The 18,888-nt window shown below is 56.0% G+C and overlaps 2 protein-coding genes across 3 annotated transcripts in view; both read right to left on the minus strand.

The window, feature by feature from the left end:
* The window catches only part of CNGB1 (cyclic nucleotide gated channel subunit beta 1), a 30,817-nt gene extending 21,655 nt beyond the window's left edge, over positions 1-9,162 (minus strand). The window contains exons 1-12 of the mRNA XM_071440707.1: positions 9,068-9,162; positions 6,719-6,943; positions 6,435-6,492; positions 6,249-6,306; positions 6,016-6,142; positions 5,760-5,802; positions 5,530-5,596; positions 5,285-5,366; positions 4,614-4,650; positions 4,123-4,273; positions 3,943-4,018; positions 3,381-3,417 (exon numbers count right to left, since the gene is read on the minus strand). Coding sequence (XP_071296808.1) covers positions 3,381-3,417; positions 3,943-4,018; positions 4,123-4,273; positions 4,614-4,650; positions 5,285-5,366; positions 5,530-5,596; positions 5,760-5,802; positions 6,016-6,142; positions 6,249-6,306; positions 6,435-6,492; positions 6,719-6,799 — 817 coding nt within the window. The 5' untranslated portion in view covers positions 6,800-6,943; positions 9,068-9,162. The remainder of the gene's footprint in view (positions 1-3,380; positions 3,418-3,942; positions 4,019-4,122; positions 4,274-4,613; positions 4,651-5,284; positions 5,367-5,529; positions 5,597-5,759; positions 5,803-6,015; positions 6,143-6,248; positions 6,307-6,434; positions 6,493-6,718; positions 6,944-9,067) is intronic.
* An 805-nt stretch (positions 9,163-9,967) lies between these two features.
* ZNF319 (zinc finger protein 319) lies at positions 9,968-18,888 on the minus strand. 2 transcript variants are annotated; one of them, XM_071440711.1, is made up of 2 exons: positions 18,751-18,888; positions 9,968-17,352 (listed from the first exon to the last, which is right to left on the minus strand). In XM_071440711.1, exon 2 carries the CDS (start codon positions 16,979-16,981, stop codon positions 15,320-15,322), a length of 1,662 nt encoding a protein of 553 aa, XP_071296812.1. In that variant the 5' UTR covers positions 16,982-17,352; positions 18,751-18,888; the 3' UTR covers positions 9,968-15,319. The 2 variants fall into 2 exon arrangements, with proteins under 2 accessions (XP_071296812.1, XP_071296811.1); XM_071440710.1 differs by having other exon boundaries at positions 18,741-18,879.

An 18,888-nucleotide genomic window follows, 5' to 3' on the forward strand; every position in this document is an offset into this window, starting at 1 on the left:
TATGGTTCTCCAAAGTGTGCTGTTCAAAGTATGCCAATAGTGTGAGTGAGATGCTTCTACTTTGAGACCAGTCAAGGATCACCTTAGTGAGCCACATGATAAAAAGACCCACAACTTTCACTAAAGGGACCTTCTGATCCACCTGAAGACTGGAGTCTTTCTTTCTGTCCCTGACTCAACAGCATCACCCCTGAGCTGGGCTGCCCAGGTGCCTTGGGCTCCTTTGTCAGAAGGAAGAAGAAAATTCACCATTTTCTGCCAAGCACAGCCAAAACCCCACAAAGGCCTTGAGCAACCTGATCTAGTGGAAATGTCCCTGCCCACAGCAAGGGGGGTGGAACTGGTTCAGCTTTAAGGGCCCTGCCAACCCAAACCATGCTGTGAGTCTATGAAAGCCACAATCCTGTGCACACAGATGAGTGCTGGCTGCCCTGCACGTGCAGCCTCCTCCACCAGCAGTGTCCTGGCCCACCTCCAGGCCATGTTTTCACCCTCCTTGCAATCTGGAAGAGCCCAAAGCCTTTCCCCTCTGTGAATTTCTGCCCTAGCACAGCCCAAGGGCCCTGGGTCTGCAAGACCCAACCCAGAGCCCACATCACAGCACTTGAGCACCATGTCCTGCCTGCTCTGAGCACCCTCCCCAGGGAACATCCCACAGCACTTCCCAGCATCTCTGGGGCAAAACCCACAGCAGGTTACTGGGTTTAGGCAGCTGCAGAGTGAGGAGTCTGACCCATGAGGAGCCCTCTCCCTGTCCCAGGGGTGCCCATCCTGCCACATCAGGCTCACACCAGACAAACAGGAGGAGGAAGCACATCCGCTCGCTGGAAAACCAGTTTATTTTGAGGTCTGCCTGACAGCAAAACTTACATGTCCACAGCAAAGCTAATAGGAAATGTGCAAAGTGAACTACAGAAAGGCAGGAAACCTGTGCAGTGTCATATCTGTGGCTTATTTACCCACCCCATGGTGTCCACAATGCCTTTAGCCCATTCCCTCTGGATTTCCATTAATTAAAACATGGGGCAGCAATCACGGAAATGGCTTTTAAAGCACACCATGGCTTTTGGATACATTATATGAAAATGTGGTAAATACTAAAACTGTGTCCTGGTACAAGCAAGATTAATTTTAAACACAGGGGGTGGATCTCAAGGGGTCTCCTGGCTCACAACTCATTGTTAGAATTGCCTGGATGGTCCTTGAGAGATGCAGCAGTGGGAGATCTTAACCTGGCCTATCAATACATCAGGGGGCTTATTCAAAATATGGAAAAAGGCTTTTTACCAAGGTCTGTAAGGACAAGGGGCAACAGTTTTAAACTGAAAGAGGGACATTCATATTGGACAAAAGGAAGGAATAGTGTGCTGTGGCTGCCCCATGCTGGAAGTGTTCAAGGCCAGGTCGGACAGGGCCTGGAGCAACTTTGTCCAATGGACAGGGAAGTTGGACCAGATCATCTTCAAAGGTCACTCACAACCCAAACCAGACTGCTACTCCAAGGTCTGTATCCAAAACCTGGGGCTCCCACTGCCCTGAGCCCAGCGTGCCTGCCCTGGCCATGCCTGCCTGCAACCTCTGGGCTGGAGACAGCCCCTGGAATCCCCTCCCTGCTGGGACATTCCTGCTGCTGCATCCATGGAGCTGAGAGCTTCAGGAGGGAGCAGCCATAGCTGGGAGTAAGGAGAGTTTGGGGTAAGTTCTCTCAGAAGAAGAGCCTGGGCAAATATGTTTAACCATGAACTCCAACCTATTCACCTAGAGATAACCTCACCCTCCTGATTTGCTGCTGCAAATCAGACCCCTTTCCACTTGCTGGGAGGAAACACTCAGTTATGGAAGAAAAGCAACAAGGAGCTGACAAGAGCTTCAAGAGGTTTATAACATTACACCTCAGAGGCAGAAGTTGACTCAAAGAAGCCTGGAGATTTCAGCTGGGGGTCTTGGGGTGAATATTCAGATGTGGGGGCATTGAGAGGGCCAGGGGTGCTGGGAGACTGCAGCAAGAGGCTTTCTGCCACTGAGGTGTCCTGAGTGATGCTTTTCTACCATCCTGTAAATTATAGCTCCCATCTCACAGACACCATCCTGCAAAAACAGCAGCTCCAATTCCCAGAGCAAAGAGGGAGCCAAGTGGGACAGCCCTGGGGCTGGGTCCCTGTGCCAGCCTTGGGTCCCCACTGCCCCAGCTGGGAAGGAGCTGGACACCATTTGCAGATTCCCCTTTGCTTTTCCTCCCCAGCTGTGCTTTCTCCTCAGGTTGGTCTCTTTGGGGTGTGGGAAGGGCTGGTTTGCTGGGTCTTCATTTTCCGTTTGTTTCAGAGGCGCTAAGCCCCTTTGCCCCCTGAAACAAAAGGAGAAGGAAAACATTAATGAGCGTGCTGGCAGTCTGGTGCCAGGGCAGATCTCTTGCTTGACTCAATAATTCCCTTCCTTGGGCAGGTTAAGTGACCTGGAGATGCCTCAAGGCACCAAAGCCAGCTGGGCACCAGGGCTGTGCTCACCCAGCAGCATCCCTGGCTCTGCCTCTTCCCGAGCTCCATGGCAGCACACAGCTCCAGTTTGTACAAACACATGGAGAAATGCCTTCCCCCAGGATTTCCCTCTCTCAGCTTCTGCTAAGGGGCTCTTGGCCTTCGGGAGCAATCTCCCAGCATATCCCTGGGGGTGTGCATTTTCCATGTGCCTCAACTGTCCCTGCTGCCATCAGCAGCTCCCACAGCCCAACCAGCCACTCCTTTCAAGGGACAGCACTTGCACAGGGGTGTGTAACCCTGCTCAGACCATCCACAGAGGCAGCTGTGGCTCTGCATTTTGTCCAGCATCCCCCAAAGTGGAGCCAAGCCCCCCCTGCCTGCAGAGCTGGTGCTTGATGCCCTCCATGGGCGTGCAGCAGTGTGAACCCTGCAGGTTTTCCCACAACCATGCAGATTCCATTCTAAGACATCTAACCCCAGCATTTTGCTTTCCTGGGGTACCTTCCTAGACATCTCACACCAGGTCTGGCAAACACCAAAGGAGAGAAAGAAAGCATCAGGTTTGAATTCCCTTGTAATTCTTTGATCAAATCCCTCCAGCTCCAGCACAGCTCAGGACAGACCCTGATTTCAGCACTAACCTGAAAACCCAGGACCTGAGGCTGTGGCATGCTGCACTTGGAGACTCCCTCAGCCTGAGTTTTACCAAGCCCACAACACAGCTCAGCAATAGCTCCCTCTTCTCAAGTGTCAACAGCCTCCCATGGCTTTCCAGGGGCTCCTGAGCTGGCACCCAGGGCAGACCAGGGGATAAAGATGCCAGTGACCCCCTCTTCCCAGTAACCAAAGCCAATAAAGAGCTTGGCAGTCAAACCACCATGAAGAAATGGAGCCATCACTTACTTTGTTCCACAGGACTCGAGGTTGCTGTGGCCACTCCCTGTCAAGGGGAGAAGGGAACCATGAGACACCGCTCATTTTCAATAACCCTTAATTTTTTACCCTCAATGCCCCTTTCAGTGCAGGTAGCCCTTTTACTCTAAATACCCCATTTTTGTGGCAAGTTGGATGGGGCACAAGCATCCCCACACTCAATGGTACAGAGCAGGAGTTTGCCTGGGGGCCAGGGAAGGAAAGGAGAACTCTGTAAAGCTACTGGTGCTTCTCCTTAGAGCTGGGACCACACCTGCACGAGATGCCAGAGCCTGGACACCAGCCAGTGCTGCACAGAAAGGCAAGGGAACAGTAAAGAAAGCACATGCTACAGGATCTCCTGCTGCTCAGAAGCCAAACATTGGCTTCCATCAGCTAAGCAGGTCATGGGGACTTGTTCTCCCGACAGAACTGGGTGACAGCCCAAAGCAGGTCCCAGCACTGATCTAATGGCATCTGCAGGGCAGGGGACGCCCTGCTCATCAGGGATGTGGTGTTCCCGTGCTCTTTCCCTGTCCATCAGGCAGCCTACCTGTGTGTCCTGCTTCTCCCTGGTCACCGGCTGCGGCATCACCTTCTCCAGCCCCTGGATAAACCAGCTGAACATCCTGCAGACAAGAAACCCCTGGTGGGGCTGGCAGCCAGAGCCTTTCTCCAGCACCAGCCGTCCCTGTGGCCAGCAGAGCCTGGCAGAAGGTGCCCCCGTGGTTACCTGGTGCCATCCCCAGCCCCGGGCTGGGGGCTCAGGGCAGCCCCTGGCTCCGGCTGGCCCTGGGCTGCCGCTGCCTTCGCTGCCGCTGTGGTGCTTGGAGCGCCTGGAGCGCTGGGTTTAGACTTCTCCTGGGTTTTAGTCCCTTCTGTGCCTGCTCAGGTTTATTGGAAAGAAGGAGGATTGGCAATGGAGCTGTCATAAATTGTTGGTAAGTGGAGCAAGCCAGGAAGGGTCGCCCTGTCCCGCAGAGGGACAGGCCTCGAGGGCTCCCCTGGCAGCCTGCCTAGGGCGAGGACATGGGGACAGATGGGGACACAGGCTGTGGAGGGCTGTGCCAGGATGGCAGGACCTTTGTCCCCACCCCTGGGACCCATGTCCCCACCCCTCCTGGCACAGAGGGAATCCTGGAGACGAGGCCAGCCCGGCCCGGCCCAGCCCGGCCCAGCCGCGGTCGCGGATCGGATCGGATCAGATCGGATCGGATCGCTCACCTTCCACTGTGCCTTCGCTCTTCTCCTTCGGCTCTGTCTGCAGAGGGACAGAGGGACGGATGAACATGGCAAAGCACTGCCCACGGCCTCAGGCCACCCCAGGTGGACATGTCCCCGGTGCAACAGGACCCTCGTGCTCATCCCCACATGCTCACCCCCCCATGCTCATCCCCTCATGCTCATCCCCACATGCTCAGCCCCTCATGCTCAGCCCCACATGCTCATCCCTACATGCTCATCCCCACATGCTCATCCCCACATGCTCACCCCCCCATGCTCATCCCCTCATGCTCATCCCCACATGCTCAGCCCCTCATGCTCAGCCCCACATGCTCATCCCCACATGCTCATGCCCACACGCTCAGCTCCTCATGCTCAGCCCCACACACCGCCCGTTCTGGTTTCAGCCCCACTGTCCTGACAACAAGCAGTTAACCCAGACACCAACCCTGCTGACCCCAGCCCGTCAGTCCCAAAGGAAGGATCCTCCCTGCATCAGGGTGGAGGAACACCGGGACAGCACCAAAGGTCTCTTTTTGCTCTGCGGAATTCCCTTGGGTTTTCCTCCCCAGGGTCCCAGCTGGGGTGTGCAGAGGATGAAGGCAGGGAGCTCGCCCCATTCTCCTCTCTGCCCGGTAGCCCCCGCTCCTCCCGAGCTAGGCAGCGCTCACCTCCGGCTTTTTCATCCCCTCTGGCTGCGGCAAAATCCTCTCGAAGCCCTGTGAGAGCCAGCTGAGCACTCGTTGTCCTGCCCTGCGGGGAGAGCGCCGCGCTCGGGGAGCTCATCCTGCTCCCTCCTGCCCTCCCACACCCCCCGGCCCGGCCGGGCACCCACCGGGCACCCACCACTGCTCCGGGGAGCTCATCCTGCTCCCTCCTGCCCTCCCGCATCTCCCCGGCCCGGCCGGGCACCCACCACTGCTCCGGGGTGCTCTCCGGCTCCCCCTCGGACACGTCCTCCTCGGCATCGAAGGGAGTTATCTCTGCAAGGAGAGCACTGCTGTGGCCATGGGGAATTGCACTGCTGGCAGCTTCAGGTGTCCCCATCAGCCAGCGCAAGGGGACAATAGGGCCGGCGTCACCAGCCGGGGAGTGGGATGGGGAGTCCCAGGATGCTGCACACTACAAACCCCCAGATCTCCTTACCCAGACCATCGTCATCCTCATCTCCAATGACCTGGACCTCTGTCTGAAAAGCCAAACATATTGTCTGAAAACCTGACAGCCCAAGAAGGGGAAAACCTGCCCTTTCCCCAGGGATGGATGAAGGTAGAAACCCATGCAGGGCAGGTTTAGTGCTCCCAGTTAGCACCGGGAGAGTGATAAGAAGGAAAAAAGAAGAAAAGGTAAAAAGAGGCAGAAGCTCAAATATACCAAATCATTTCCCAGATCTGTTTCCTACCTCATCAGCAATGTCAATACTTGTCTCGAAGCTCTTCCCGAGTGCCTGCAGCCCTGGGGCTGGGGCTGGCTGGGGAATCACCTTCTCCAGCCCATGGGAGAGCCAGGAGAGCACACTGCTCCCCACACTGCCAGGGAAACGGGTGAGTCAAGCTGGGAACACCATCCAAGGCATCCCCAACAAAAAGCAAAATCCCAAGAAATCATGCTGCACAAAGGGTGCAGGAGCTGTACCTGTCAAACACAGAACTTGATTCCTCAGAAGCCACAAAGGTCACTTTCTTTTCTATTTCTTCAATAGCAGCAGGGGAAAATAAGACAAGCTCCTATCACCACTCTGGCAGCCCCAGGAGGCCAGGCAGGAGTGGGACAGGAGGGTAAAGGAGCACTGATGTGCAGCCTGAGCCATGTGGGGCTTACCCTCCGTGCGTGCCCGCTCAGCAGCATCTGTGGGGCCAGCAGCTTTTTCTGTCGGTGCCTTCAGGACAAAAGGCAGGAGGTGGCAGAGAATGAGGCACAGGGGACACTGTCCCTGCTCAAAGGTGGCTGCAAACCCCAGGGACTCCCCGTGCTCCTGCAGGAATGCATCCCAGCCCCCTTCCCTGCTGGGGATGCTGCAGTGCTGGGGATGGACGCAGAGGCACCAGGCACCTCTCACCATGCTCATGGTGTCCCCATCACCCCCAGGCTGGCTCCCTGCTCACCTTGGCTGGCTGCACAGGGGTCTCCTCTGCCACGTGGGGCACGGGGGGCTGGGGCACCACCCGGTCAATCCAGCCCATCATCCCGCTGGCTGTGGGCACTGCCCGGGCTCTCCAGCTGGCAGGAGCCCAGCACGGGGGTGCACACTGCCCAGGAACACCAGCCACTCACTGGGCTGTCTCCTGAGCAGCCCGAGAAGGTCCTTGGTGTCCCTCTGCCTCCAGGTCCTGCGTGGGAAACACGGCACTGCAGCACAGCCAGAGCAAACCCCAGCTCAACCCTCATCCCTCACTGCTATTGGGAGCAAAATAAACACTCTTTTATTCTCACCATCTCAGTTAAACTTGCTTTTCCTGAAGGTAGCTCCTCAGTTAGATGTTTTATTTTCACACCTGTCCTGACTAGGAAGCCATTGCAGATAGATCACAGAAGCTGTGATGCTCTGCCCTACTCTCCCCATCATTTTTCATTTGAGGGAAGCTGAACAGTAATTTGAAGATGTTTTTTATGAGGAAGTTCATGTTACAACACACAAATCCCCTCTTTCTGTCCCTGCTAAACAACTCTGCTCCACCACCTTTCAGCCACACCCCAGGGACTTGGTGGCTGCTGGGGCACCTGCTGGGTGCTCTGGCAAAGGCAGCAAAGGCACCCAGCACTGGCTGCTGTGATGTTGATAGGGCAGGGAAAAGTGAGATTTTGCAGAGCTGTCCAAGCTCTGGCTGCTTGGTCTTTTTGGGTCCCTTCCTTCCCTTTGTGAAGCCAGGCCAGGATACAGAGCCAAGTGATGCTGCACAAGAGCTGGGGGCTCTCAGCCAGCTCAAACTGGGGGTGTCACCTCTTGTTGTCTGTCTGGAGGGTCGTGCTTTGCCCAAAATGCCCCTCTAAAGATACCCCACTCTGCCCAAAATGAAGGGCTCAGGAGCACCTCAGACAGCCCCAGGTGATACCTGTGAAGGGCAAAAGGAAGCAGAGCCCTGAGCTCCTTCCAGCCTGGCCAGGAGACTGCACAGGAGTTTCAATCCCAGTCCCACATGCAGCAGGAAGAGGCTGGAAGCTGCTCAGCACTGGGCTCTTTGAATTAACCCCTCATGCAGCTTTCAGGCCTGCAGGACATCTTCAGTTCCCTTGAGATGGCTCACTGGGGGCTCTCCAAAGCCAAACTCCAGGCTGGGGTTTGCAGGAAGGGTGATGTGTGCCCGCAGCCCTTTGCTTGCCTGCAACTCCATGCAGTCTCTCAGAGACCCCCAGACCCCACAGCTGGACAGAGTGGCTGTAAAACACCTCCTGAGGCCTGACAGCCAGAAATCAATTAAATCACCTTGTATCTCACTGGGTACAAGGGATTAAGGAGCTGTGAACACCCTGGGAAGGAAAAGCTGCCAGTGCCTGCAGCAGAGGCATTTCCACCCATGTTTTGGTTCCAAAGAAGCCCAGGGTCCATGGGCACAACTGAGCCCAAACAATCCTGGAGAAAGTCCCCTGAGGCTGCAGAGTGCCCCCCTTGTCAGCCAAGGGCTCCTCCTCCCTCACCATGAGTTTGTGCAGCTGTAAAAGCCTGGACCATATCCCTGTCCTTGGTCTGGGAGAGAAAGTGGAGGGCAGAGTCTGTTCCTCTGCCAGATCTGAACAAGAAATGGGCAGAAACATTTGTGGGTCCCCGCAAAACTAGCTGCTGAAAGAAATAGGAATAAGGAGCCAGGATTTGCCTTCAGTGACATGAAAGAGTCGGCAGCCTTCTGCACCCTGCATTGCAGGCACCCAGCGGTGCCACCACCTGTTGTGGCAGCCTCTTTTGCCAGCCAGCAAAGGGCCTTGGTCTCATTTCTAAGAGCAAGAAGGGCACAGACCCACAGCCCCATTTGGAGCAGGGAGCACCGTGGCCTTTCCTTCCCCCCCAGCAGCTGATGAAATCTCCATACCACCCAGCCCTCGCAGCATCACTCCCCATGGACCAGCACAGCTCCTCCCCCGGCTGTTTCAGATCCCCAAACCCCCTGGGATGGCAGAGGTGGCCCTGCAGAGCCTCCCTCGCCTCCCTGGCTGCCACTTACCCCCGCGGGCTCAGCACTGCCTCCCTGGGCAGCCACGCTGGGTCGGAGGGCTCCCCTGACCACTGCAGCTCGCCACTGCCCCCCCAGCCACCCCGATCGGCTCAGGGCTCTGCGGGGATTAGCCCTGTGCTGCCTGCAAATGGGATTACTGCCACCCAGCTGTCCTGAGTGCCCCGGCTTCCAGCAGCCTGCCTGCCTTCGGTGCAGCAGGGTGCTGAAAAAAAAAACTAAACAACAAACCCAAAATCAAACAGGTTTGAGCGCTCTCAAAATCCCAAAGGTACCCCAGGCACTCACCAGCAGTGATGTGGGGAAGGCAGGAGTCTCACCCATGGGCAGGGGGTGCAGGGATGTGCAGAGGAGCAGCACTGGAGCTGCTGAAACCCCGTGGGGTGACACAAGGTGATGTGCCAAGGGTGCTCCACCCACAGCTCTGCCCCAGCTCCTGAGCAACCACAGCAAATCTGCGCTGGGCTGGGCTAAGCCTGCCCTTGCTGAGCCTGCCAATTGCTGCTTGATCCGTTTACCTCCAGCCCTGCACGACTGCCAGCCTTTCCCACTGCCCCTAATCTTGGCCACAATGACACCCTGGAACCCAGGTGCCAACATGGCTTCTGTGCCCATGTCCAGCATGTTTCTGCACGCCCAGAGCTTCCTGACCTGCTTCCTCCTTCCCTGGCTCCATGGGTGGGCAACGAGTACCCATCCTGCCTAGCCCCAGAGCTCTGTAGCAGGCTCCTCTCCTGCTGTCACAGGATGAGGGATGCAGAACAAACCCTCAGGAAAAGCTTGAACAGTTGGATGTGGGGCTGGGATCCCAGAGCACAGCACGCAGCAGTTTCTGCCCCATGAACAGCTGCTCCCTTCTGGCAGGAAGAGACTCCTGCCTGCTCCTGCCCTGAAGCTCCCAGGGAGGAGTTTTGACCTGGGGAGGGATCATTCCAGTTCTAGCAGGGGCAAAACCACTCAGCATACTCTGCTTGTGTTTGCTTTCAGCCCCAGGGAGCCTGCTCATACCCTGCATCTTCTGGTTACCAGGAAGATGAACCATCAATTCTACTTTGAAAAAGTTCAGGGGAAAGAAAGAAAACATGAAAAAAAACCCCAAGCAGAGCCAGACAGAGCATAAAGACAGATGAGGAGGCAGTGCTTGGCACAGGGCCACCTCTCCAGAAACCTTACACACCCACAGGAAGGTATAAATAACTATAAATTTATTAGTAAAGCAAAACCATTTGACACTCACACAGAAGAGCGGGATGTGTTATTACAATATATATACACACATACATGGAGTATCATCTTAGAAACACATGGAGAGCAGTGTTAAAGGCACTGCAAGCCACACAAACCTCAGCAACCTTGGCTGTGACTCCTGACAGCCCCAGAAACTCCGCTGGAGTCATGAGCACAGGTTGGGAGGTGCCCAGGAATCTCCCTGACCATGAAGTCCCTCAGATCCACGGCTTGGAGGCACTCAGAAACAAGCCCACGGTCCAGCTGCCACCTGTGGTCCTGCTCTCCCCACTGAGCATCCCAGGCACGCTGTGAGAGCAGCATCTTCACATCCACAAAGTGCCAGGGGCAGCTGCCAGGAGATGCTGCAGAGGAAGCTGGGGAGAAGCTGGGTCCTCACCTGGGCCTGGGGGGAGCTGCAGCCCCAAACCTCACTGGCCTGCCCTTACTGAACCTCAGCATTTCACCTGCATGCACAGGAACCTTCCCACAGGTGAACTCACCACCCAATGGAGAGAGTCAAACTCTGAATTATAACAAGATAAACAAGAGGGTTTTGCCTATTTTGTAATGGCCAGGCTTCAGCTGCAGCCTGGAGTTGATGGTAAATACCCAAGGGAAGTGCAGAAAGTGTTCTCCTCCCTCCTCCCTGCAAGAGCAGGCTTGAGTGCCCAGAGATGGTCCCAAAACTCAGTCAGAGGATGCTTTCCTCTTTGTCCCCCAGTCCAGCACATGGGCCCCAAGATCAGAGCATGAACATCTTCCCACCCAGACTGCAGAGATGGCATCTGCTCACCAGAGAGCTGGCATGGCCACCTGAGCATGCCCCTGGTCCCAGGGGTGTCCCTGCCACAGCTAACTCAGCTCAGCTGCCTGCTTGATGCACACAGCTGCTCCACAGCACTCCCAGGGGAACCAACTGCACTGCCTGAGCCCACCCCAGTGCCAGGACACCTCCCAGGAATGCTGACAGTCCTTCCCTGACCTAATCCCCAGCCTTGGAGATGGAAATGGCAGCTCCCATCCCAGTCTCCATTTCCTACAGCTCTGCTCTGGCTCTTGGTCCTGGCTTGGATTCACTTGTCAGAGCATGGGCAGGACCCCATGCCAAGCTGCCAGGTCACAGGCATTGCCCATGCCCAGTGAAATGGATGGCCTGCTGGGGGGAAGGACCACTGCATTCCAGCAAGACTCAGGTCCTAAACACCTGATCTCACCATCAGTGGTTTGGTATCACTGGGATCCAGCCTCAGCCTGGGAAAGGAATTTGGGGCTGGGGAGAGCAGAGGGAGGTGGGAAGGAAGGAAGGGACTTCACAATCAGTGTGGAAGAAGGAATGAAAAACAAACCACTGCTTACAAATAAAGAACTGAACAAAGAAAAGAAGCTGAGAATGTCTTTTAAAAGTATAAGCTGTGGAAGGGAAAGAGCTGAGACAGCTAAAGGCATCCTGTAGGTAGGGTCAGGGGAAGTGAAGATCAATAAAAGCCCAGGTTACAGACTACCTTTTCCTGGACCCAGGAAGCCAGAGGAACAACAGCCCTAGAGAGCAGGACTTACGTCCTGGAGAACACCCACACAACCTCTGCCCAACTTAACCCTCCTCTCCACCTACTCAGACTGCCTGCCAAGGAGAGCCACCCTTTGGGAGGGACCCCCCTACCCAGCCCCTCAGCATCTTCAGGTGGGCTGCAGCCAGGTCCTGAACTCCTGGAGCACTTGCCACGGGGCTGATGGCACACCAGCTCCAGCACAGCAGCTCTCTGGGGTGCTGCAGGGCACTGAGGAATGCAAGGGGCCAAGCAGAGGCTGGAGCCTGAAAGTTGCTCGAAATAAACACCAGAAGTGAAGTGCAACAGGCACAGAGTAGAGACATGGTTTACTCCCCAGAGGGCTTTGGCCCCAGCTGCTCTTTGGTTTGGAAAGGAAACACCAGCAGTGAGCAGAGCCCTGCAGTGTGATGTCCCAGGGACACCAGCTCCCAGGGCAGCCTGTGCCTCCCCACACAGCAGCACAGTGCTCCTGACCCTCCTGTGCCTCCTGCTGCTTCCACCTCCTCCCACCTCACTGACACAACCTGACCTAAAGGCACAGCAATGGAGATGGACCTGCTTCCCCCAGCCCTGTAGGCAACACTGCTGCTTCCAGCTAGAAAATGCTCCTATAAAAATATACCCAAAGCTCTCTGTGGCCACTCAGTGCCCACCCCACACAGCAATGTGCTCCAGCTGCATGTTCTCCATGGGCTTCAGCTGGATTTGGGCTCCTGCAGGGCAGCAAATGAAACAAGAGACTGAGCCACCATGGACTCACAGCCAGGCCTAATAATGATGTTCTAATCCTGCACCATGATGTTTTTGAACCTGGAGGCCCCTATTCACCAGCTGATGACCTGGACCTGGGCTCACCCCTGCCAAGCTCTCCCCTCTCTCCCTGGCATGGGTCCCATGCACACAGCCCAGATGAGTCTCTCTGCCCAGGGCACTGCTTGGCCATTGCCACATCCTAGGCAGAGCCTCACTGGGATATCCAGGGCTTTCCCAGCTGCTCAGCAGAAGAGAAACACCCCCCAACAGTCCCTGTGTCCAGCTGTACCAAGGCTCTGCAAAGTGTGGAGCTGTGTCTGGGGCTCAGCACCACCCTCCTCTGCTCCAAGTGCCAGGCAGTCACCCAGGCAGTTCCCCAGGCTCTTGGGAGGGAAGAGAGCAGGGCACATCCAGCTGATGATTTCTCCAAACCCTCCTCTGCTGCTCCAGAAAGAAACAGCAGAGCCACAACAGCCCATGGAGGCTGCAGCTGACTCCATCTCACAATGCCCTCCTAGCAAAGCTGAGCCTCTCTGCAAGCTCTGAGCCCTGGGCACTGATCCTGGCTGCCAGTGACCACTGATCCCCTGGCAGCTGTGCTGGCAAAGAGCAGAGGAACCATGGCCCAAGGCAGGAACAGAGCAAGGGTTCAGGTGAGTGCCACAGTCCTCATCTGGTCCCACATTTGCAGCCTCCATCACCACCAAGCCCTTCTGCAAAGACAGGATTAGCCTTCCTTTGTTTGGACTCTCTTTTACTCCTACAGTAAAGCATACACTGAACTTACTACATATTAAACAGCAAAAACCAGTTACCTAGAACTAAAGAGCTCTTTAAAAATCCAAGTTACCACATCTCTTTTGCTTTTTAAAGATTCAGTATGACATCAAGTTAAACTATACAGTATTTTTAATGAATTTTAACAAACTGCTTTTTAAAAAAAAAAAGGTAAAACAAAAAATAAAAGAGGAAAAAGAAACACAGATGGAAAACTTGGTAGGAAGTTCTACATCTTTGAGGCAGCACAAAGTAAGATAACCATCATGGGTCCCTCTTCCTTGGGCAGCAGAGAGCACAGTCTGTTTTAATCACCTTAAAGTTGCACATGAAGAAGACTCAGCCCCAGGGTCTACCCTGTCACTTCCCTGTCCCAGCCCCTGAAAATGCACCCTGTTCCCCCTCACCATGCTGGAAATGGAAAACTAAAGCCTTTCTCCACCTTTCAGACAAATGTCCCCCAAAAGAGATGCAGGCCCAGTCCAACCCTCTGCAAGGTTAATCTGTCTACACTTGCCATGGACAAGAGTCATTAACCTTGTCCTAATCACTCGTGCAGCACATGGGCAACACCCTGGCTGCTGCTCACTGCAACCTCACAGGAGCACCAGCCAACAGCAGAGCTGAGCTGAGGCTGCCAGGGACCTCTGAAGACCCCCAGGTCCAACTCCTTGCTTGCACAGGTCAGCTGCAGCAGTTGGTCAGGACCACATCCAGCCAGGGCCTGAACATCTCCACAGATGGACACTCAGTATCTCCAAAGATGGAGAGATGGAGGGGGAAGGCTGGGGGACAACCTAGTAGGCACATTTTCAACCTCCAAGGCATCTAACTGACATGTAATGGATCTCTTGGACATGAGAAGCCAGCAAATTCCTGCAGATGAAAACACCTGAGGCTGCATCAACCTTGCTAGGGGAGATTTATTTTTAAGTGATGTTTACAAGAAGTGTGCAAAACCTGAAGAATACAGACGAGGTAAAGAAAGGGCAAAGGGGTAAAACAGGACTCCTGCAAGAGGGGAAAAAATAGACTTTTTACCCACTGCTAACTTTGCCCTCCCCATGGAGCTGAGCCTGCAGGCCATAAAGGATTCTCCTGGCTCACAGCTGTAGGTTATTGTAGTGTTCATCTCACCCCTTAGTGTTGGAGCTATGACAGCCCATTGCCTGACCCTGCTGGAGGTACCACAGTCAGCCCAAGGGGTGCTCAAGGGGCTGGAGGCAAGGCAGGAGGAGGCTAAGGGCCTTGGGAAGCAGCTCTTGAATGGCAGGCTTTTAGCTGGGAGCAGGGTATGAATGCTGTAACAGAATCATGGAACTTTAGGGCTGGAAGGACCTTTGGAGATTATCTAGTCCAACCCCCCTGCTAAGTTAGGGCCACCTAAAGCAGGTTACACAGAAATATGTCCAGGTGGGTTCTGAATGTCTCCAGAGAGGGAGAATCCATGACCTCCTCCCAGGCAGACTGTCCCAGTGCTCCGTGCCACACTTTCTGGTGGCAGCTTCCTACAGCTCCCTGTGCAGCTGGCAGGGACAGGGGGCAGGCAGGCTCACTCAGACCCCTGCAGAGTGTGACAGCCAGCCACTGCAAAAGCAGCAATGCCAAAGTGCTTTTTGGAGCTGTGAAGCCCCATGGCTTTTCCCTTTCAACACTCTAGAAGGAGGGAGAGCAGGGGAGGTTGGGGCAGTCAATCAACACTAATGATCTGAAATGATGCCCTCAACTGAGCCTGGACCAAGTTGGGAGACCCCAGCAGCAGAAATCTGCCATCTCTATGCCAAGCAGCACTCCCTGGGAGAAAGGAGGGCTGGCTCTGCCTTGCTCCTAAACTCTCTCCAGAAGGAGAATCACCCAATCCTCCCCACCAACCGTGCCAGCAGGACAGGGGAAAAAGGCTGCACGCAAAGAGCTGGTGCCTGCAACAGACAGCTGAGCTCCAGGACTGGAACTGCAGGTACAGCACAAACTACAGTCCAGGGAACACCAGGCATCTACAGGCATAGCTTCCTCCCTCCACCTCCCTCCTCTCCTTTCCACCCCTTTGAGATGTCCACGTCGTCTGTTGCTACTTCGATACAGGCGGCATATCTGAGGCCAGAGGAAAGTTTACCTGCCCACACACCGTGCCCCCCCTTTCCCCCACACTCCCTGGAGGTTGGAGAGGGAAGGGAAGGCAGAGGCTCGGGAGCGTCCCATGCAAGCTGAAAGCCACGGCGGGGCAGGAGGCTCACGGCAAGCAGGCAGCCACCTGGTAGGCGCCCTCGGCCGTGTGCTGCACGCTGTGCTCCTGCAGCAGGCCCAGGTCCAGGAAGCGCTCCCCGCACCACATGCACTTGTACTGCTGCTCGCGGGCGTGCACGCTGTGGTGCTTGTTGAGGTGCTCGCGCTGCTTGAAGGCCTTCTCGCAGGAGGAGCACTTGTAGGGCTTCTCGCCCGTGTGCACGCGCCGGTGCCGCTGCAGGTCCGACGCGTACTTGAACCGCTTTTCGCAGTCGGGGCACTTGAGGGGCTTCTCGCGGGCCGGGTCGCAGCGGTGCTGCACGAACTCCGAGGAGGAGAAGAAACGTCTCTCGCAGAGCGTGCACTTGAGCGGCTTCTCGGCGCAGTGGGCCAGCTGGTGCTTCTGCAGAGCCGAGGCCCGCTTGTAGGACTTGTTGCACACCGCGCACTTGAAGGGCCGCTCCGCGTTCTGCACGCACTTGTGCCGCAGCAGTTCCGAGGACTGGTTGAAGCCTTTCTGGCACACGTTGCACTTGAAGAGGTTCTCTATGCCGTGCACGTGCTGGTGGTACACCAGGTGCGAGGGCTGCACGAAGCCCTTCTCGCACAGGTTGCACTTGAAGCGCTCCTCGGCCTTGTGCGTGCGGCGGTGGCGCATGAGCGCGTACTGCTGCTTGAAGCTCATCTGGCACAGGTCGCACTTGAAGGGCCGCTCCTCGCTGTGCGTGCGCTCGTGCTGCCGCAGGTCCGAGGGACGCTTGAAGGCCTTCTGGCACTCCCCGCAGCGGAAGGGCCGCTCCCCACTGGGCGTGCAGGGGTGCTGCAGCAGCTCCGAGGATTCCTTGAAGTGCAGCTCGCAGACGTTGCACTTGAAGAGGTGCTCCCCCGAGTGGGCGTACATGTGGCGCACCAGGTGGGAGCGGTGCTTGAAGGTCTTCTCGCACACCGTGCACTTGTAGGGCCGCTCCGAGCTGTGCGTCCGTTTGTGGTGCACCAGGTGGGAGGACTGGCTGAAGCTCTTGTCGCACAGCGTGCACTTGTACGGCTTCTCGCCCGTGTGGATGCGCTCGTGCCGGGACAGCTCCGAGAGGTGCTTGAAGGTTTTCTGACAGATGGAGCAGCTGTAGGGCTTCTCCGAGGGGTCGAGAGGCTGTGAATGCTCCACCTCGGGAGGCTTGTAGGTCTTCTCACAAATAGAGCACTTCATGGCGTTGCCGTTGTGGACGTTGTGGTGCTGCGCCAGCGAGGTCAGGAGGGAGAAGCCCATCTTGCAAACCCCGCACACGAAGGGCTTCTGCTCCACCTGGATACACTGGTGTTCGAGGAGGTCGGTGGCCTGGTGGAAGATCTTCAGGCACTGGGTACACTGGAAAGAGCGGTCATGGCTTGGCAAGCACTGGTGCTCATGGGGGTTGGAGAGGTGGGCGAGGTCATGGCCACACACACCGCACTTGTGGGATGGCTCTCCAGCCTGGATGGGGGCGTGCTGGTGGTGCTGCAGTCCAGGGTCTGGCTGGAGCAGGATGCCGTACACGGCACAGCCCAGGGGGTTGTCAGCAGTGCTGGGAGGGATGGAGTGCTCTGGGAGGGCGGCTGCCCCAGCGTGGTGCTGCTGCGGTGGCGGCGGCTGCTGTGGTTGCTGCTGTTGCTGCTGCCAGCTTTCTGACATGCTTGGGGAAAAAAATGGGATTTTAGCAGTGATAGCTTCAGCTTCCCGGATGAAAGGGTTCAAGTAAAAGCAAGACACAAAGATTCTGAGATCCTGATTCCCTGTAAATGATCCCCTCAAGTTGAGACCAGAAAATCCAGCCCACAGCCAGGATCCTGGAAAGAAAAGCGGCAAAGGGACTCCAGAGCCTCCTCCTTAGACCAGCACAGGTTCTTTATGGACTGATTTGGTCTGGCTTTTCCTTCTTTTGGACAAAGGAACAGGAGGCAGAGGCAAGTGCCTTGAAGAGGAGAGGAGGCTCTTCTCCGTGCTGGCTGCGATGTGCTCACACTTGTGAGGGGCACAGGATACAACCCAGGGAGCAGCTCTCTCTGCAGGAAAGAAGACAGCTCATGTCAGTTCTTAGAGGAAATGTGGGCAATTCTCTATCAACCTTCTCCCATGTCTCTCTTTGAAAACTCTCCTGCATCCCTGCAAAGCTACCAAGAAGCCATTGTAGAACCAGAGCTCCACTTGCTGCTGTGCAAAGGGCCTGGGACAAGGAGTTGTCAGCCTGGAAAGGGCTGGGCTCTGTTTGGACACAGCCAGGCACACGTTTGGGTGTTGTGCCCTCATGAGAGGCAGCAAAACTGCCCAGGAGTCGCTCAGCTCAGCCTTGAGGGGGTCAGTGGATGTCCAGCACTGCTGTGGCACTGTCCCAGAACATGGTCTCTCTGCACAGGCTATGCACCAAACACTGTGCAATCAAGAAGCTACTGGGTTAGATTTTACACATCCTAACATGATCCCACCCCAGCTGAAACAGCCCTGTGAAACGGTTCTGCTCCTCCTGCAGCCTGGATATCGAGCCCATTACCCAAGGGATGCACGCAAAGCATTTCCCCCTCTCTGGGCAGCGCTTGTAGACTGGAAGAGCCAGGGAGCTCAGGAGAATATGTGCCCTCAGTGTTATCCTATCCTCAGACACAGGGATCAGTCGGTGAAGATAAAAGCGGAGTTAAAGCAGTGGCTTAGCTGAACCTCCTACCAAACTATGTAATAAAAGTACACTGAAGCCAACCAACCTATGCCAGATCCGCAGCCTGGCCTTGCTACAGAGCATCATCAGGCTCACTGGAAAGTGAGATGTCCAATAAAACCTGGCACCAACTTAGAGAAGAATAAGACCCACCAGCGAGCAGCAGATAGCAGCAGTGTCAACACACCTCAAGGGAGAAGAAGGTGCAAGCCCTGGTGAGCAGCAGCCAGCAGCACTCCTGGGCCTTGAGAGCACCCCCATGTCTGTGTCAAACCACCTGCCCTCAGGGTAAGGAAATCCTTGGTCTGCCACAACAATATTTTTTATGTTTAAAACTATGCAATAAAGAGCATCAGAGAATCCCACTCCCCAGCATCCCCACCTCCACTGGCACTCAGTTGAGACGGGGTTGAGCCCCGCAGCTCAGGTAGTCCTGGACCCACCTCTGACTGTGGGGACACTTCATTATTTTGTGCTCCAGCAAAGCCCCCAGGGGCACCATCACAGCCCTGCAGGCACGCAGGATGCCCTCCTTCTCCTACAGAGCTCACCTTGACGGAGCGAGGGCTCGCAGTGCCGGTACCTGCACCGAGCTCGGCGGGACACCAAACTTCAGCCCAGCCCGAACGCCACCTTCCCCCGCACACACCGCGAACCGCGGGAGGATGAACCCACCGGCGGCGCACCCCGGGCTAACGGGGAGGGAAGACTGCGCCCCTCGCAGGGGAGAGCGATACCAACCTTGGCTTACCGAGGGCTCTGCGCGGGGACCCGCGTCGGCGCCAGCTCCAGCCTAACTCATCCCTCCGTGGGAGGTGGGAAGCGACAACCATTTAGGGAGCGCGGTCGGGAGCGCAGAGGTACTTTCAAACTGGCGAGGCGGCCTGCT

Source organism: Agelaius tricolor, unplaced genomic scaffold (assembly GCF_023055355.1).
Source record: "Agelaius tricolor isolate 1412-34295 unplaced genomic scaffold, bAgeTri1.0.p SCAF_15, whole genome shotgun sequence".
Lineage (NCBI taxonomy): Eukaryota > Metazoa > Chordata > Aves > Passeriformes > Icteridae > Agelaius > Agelaius tricolor.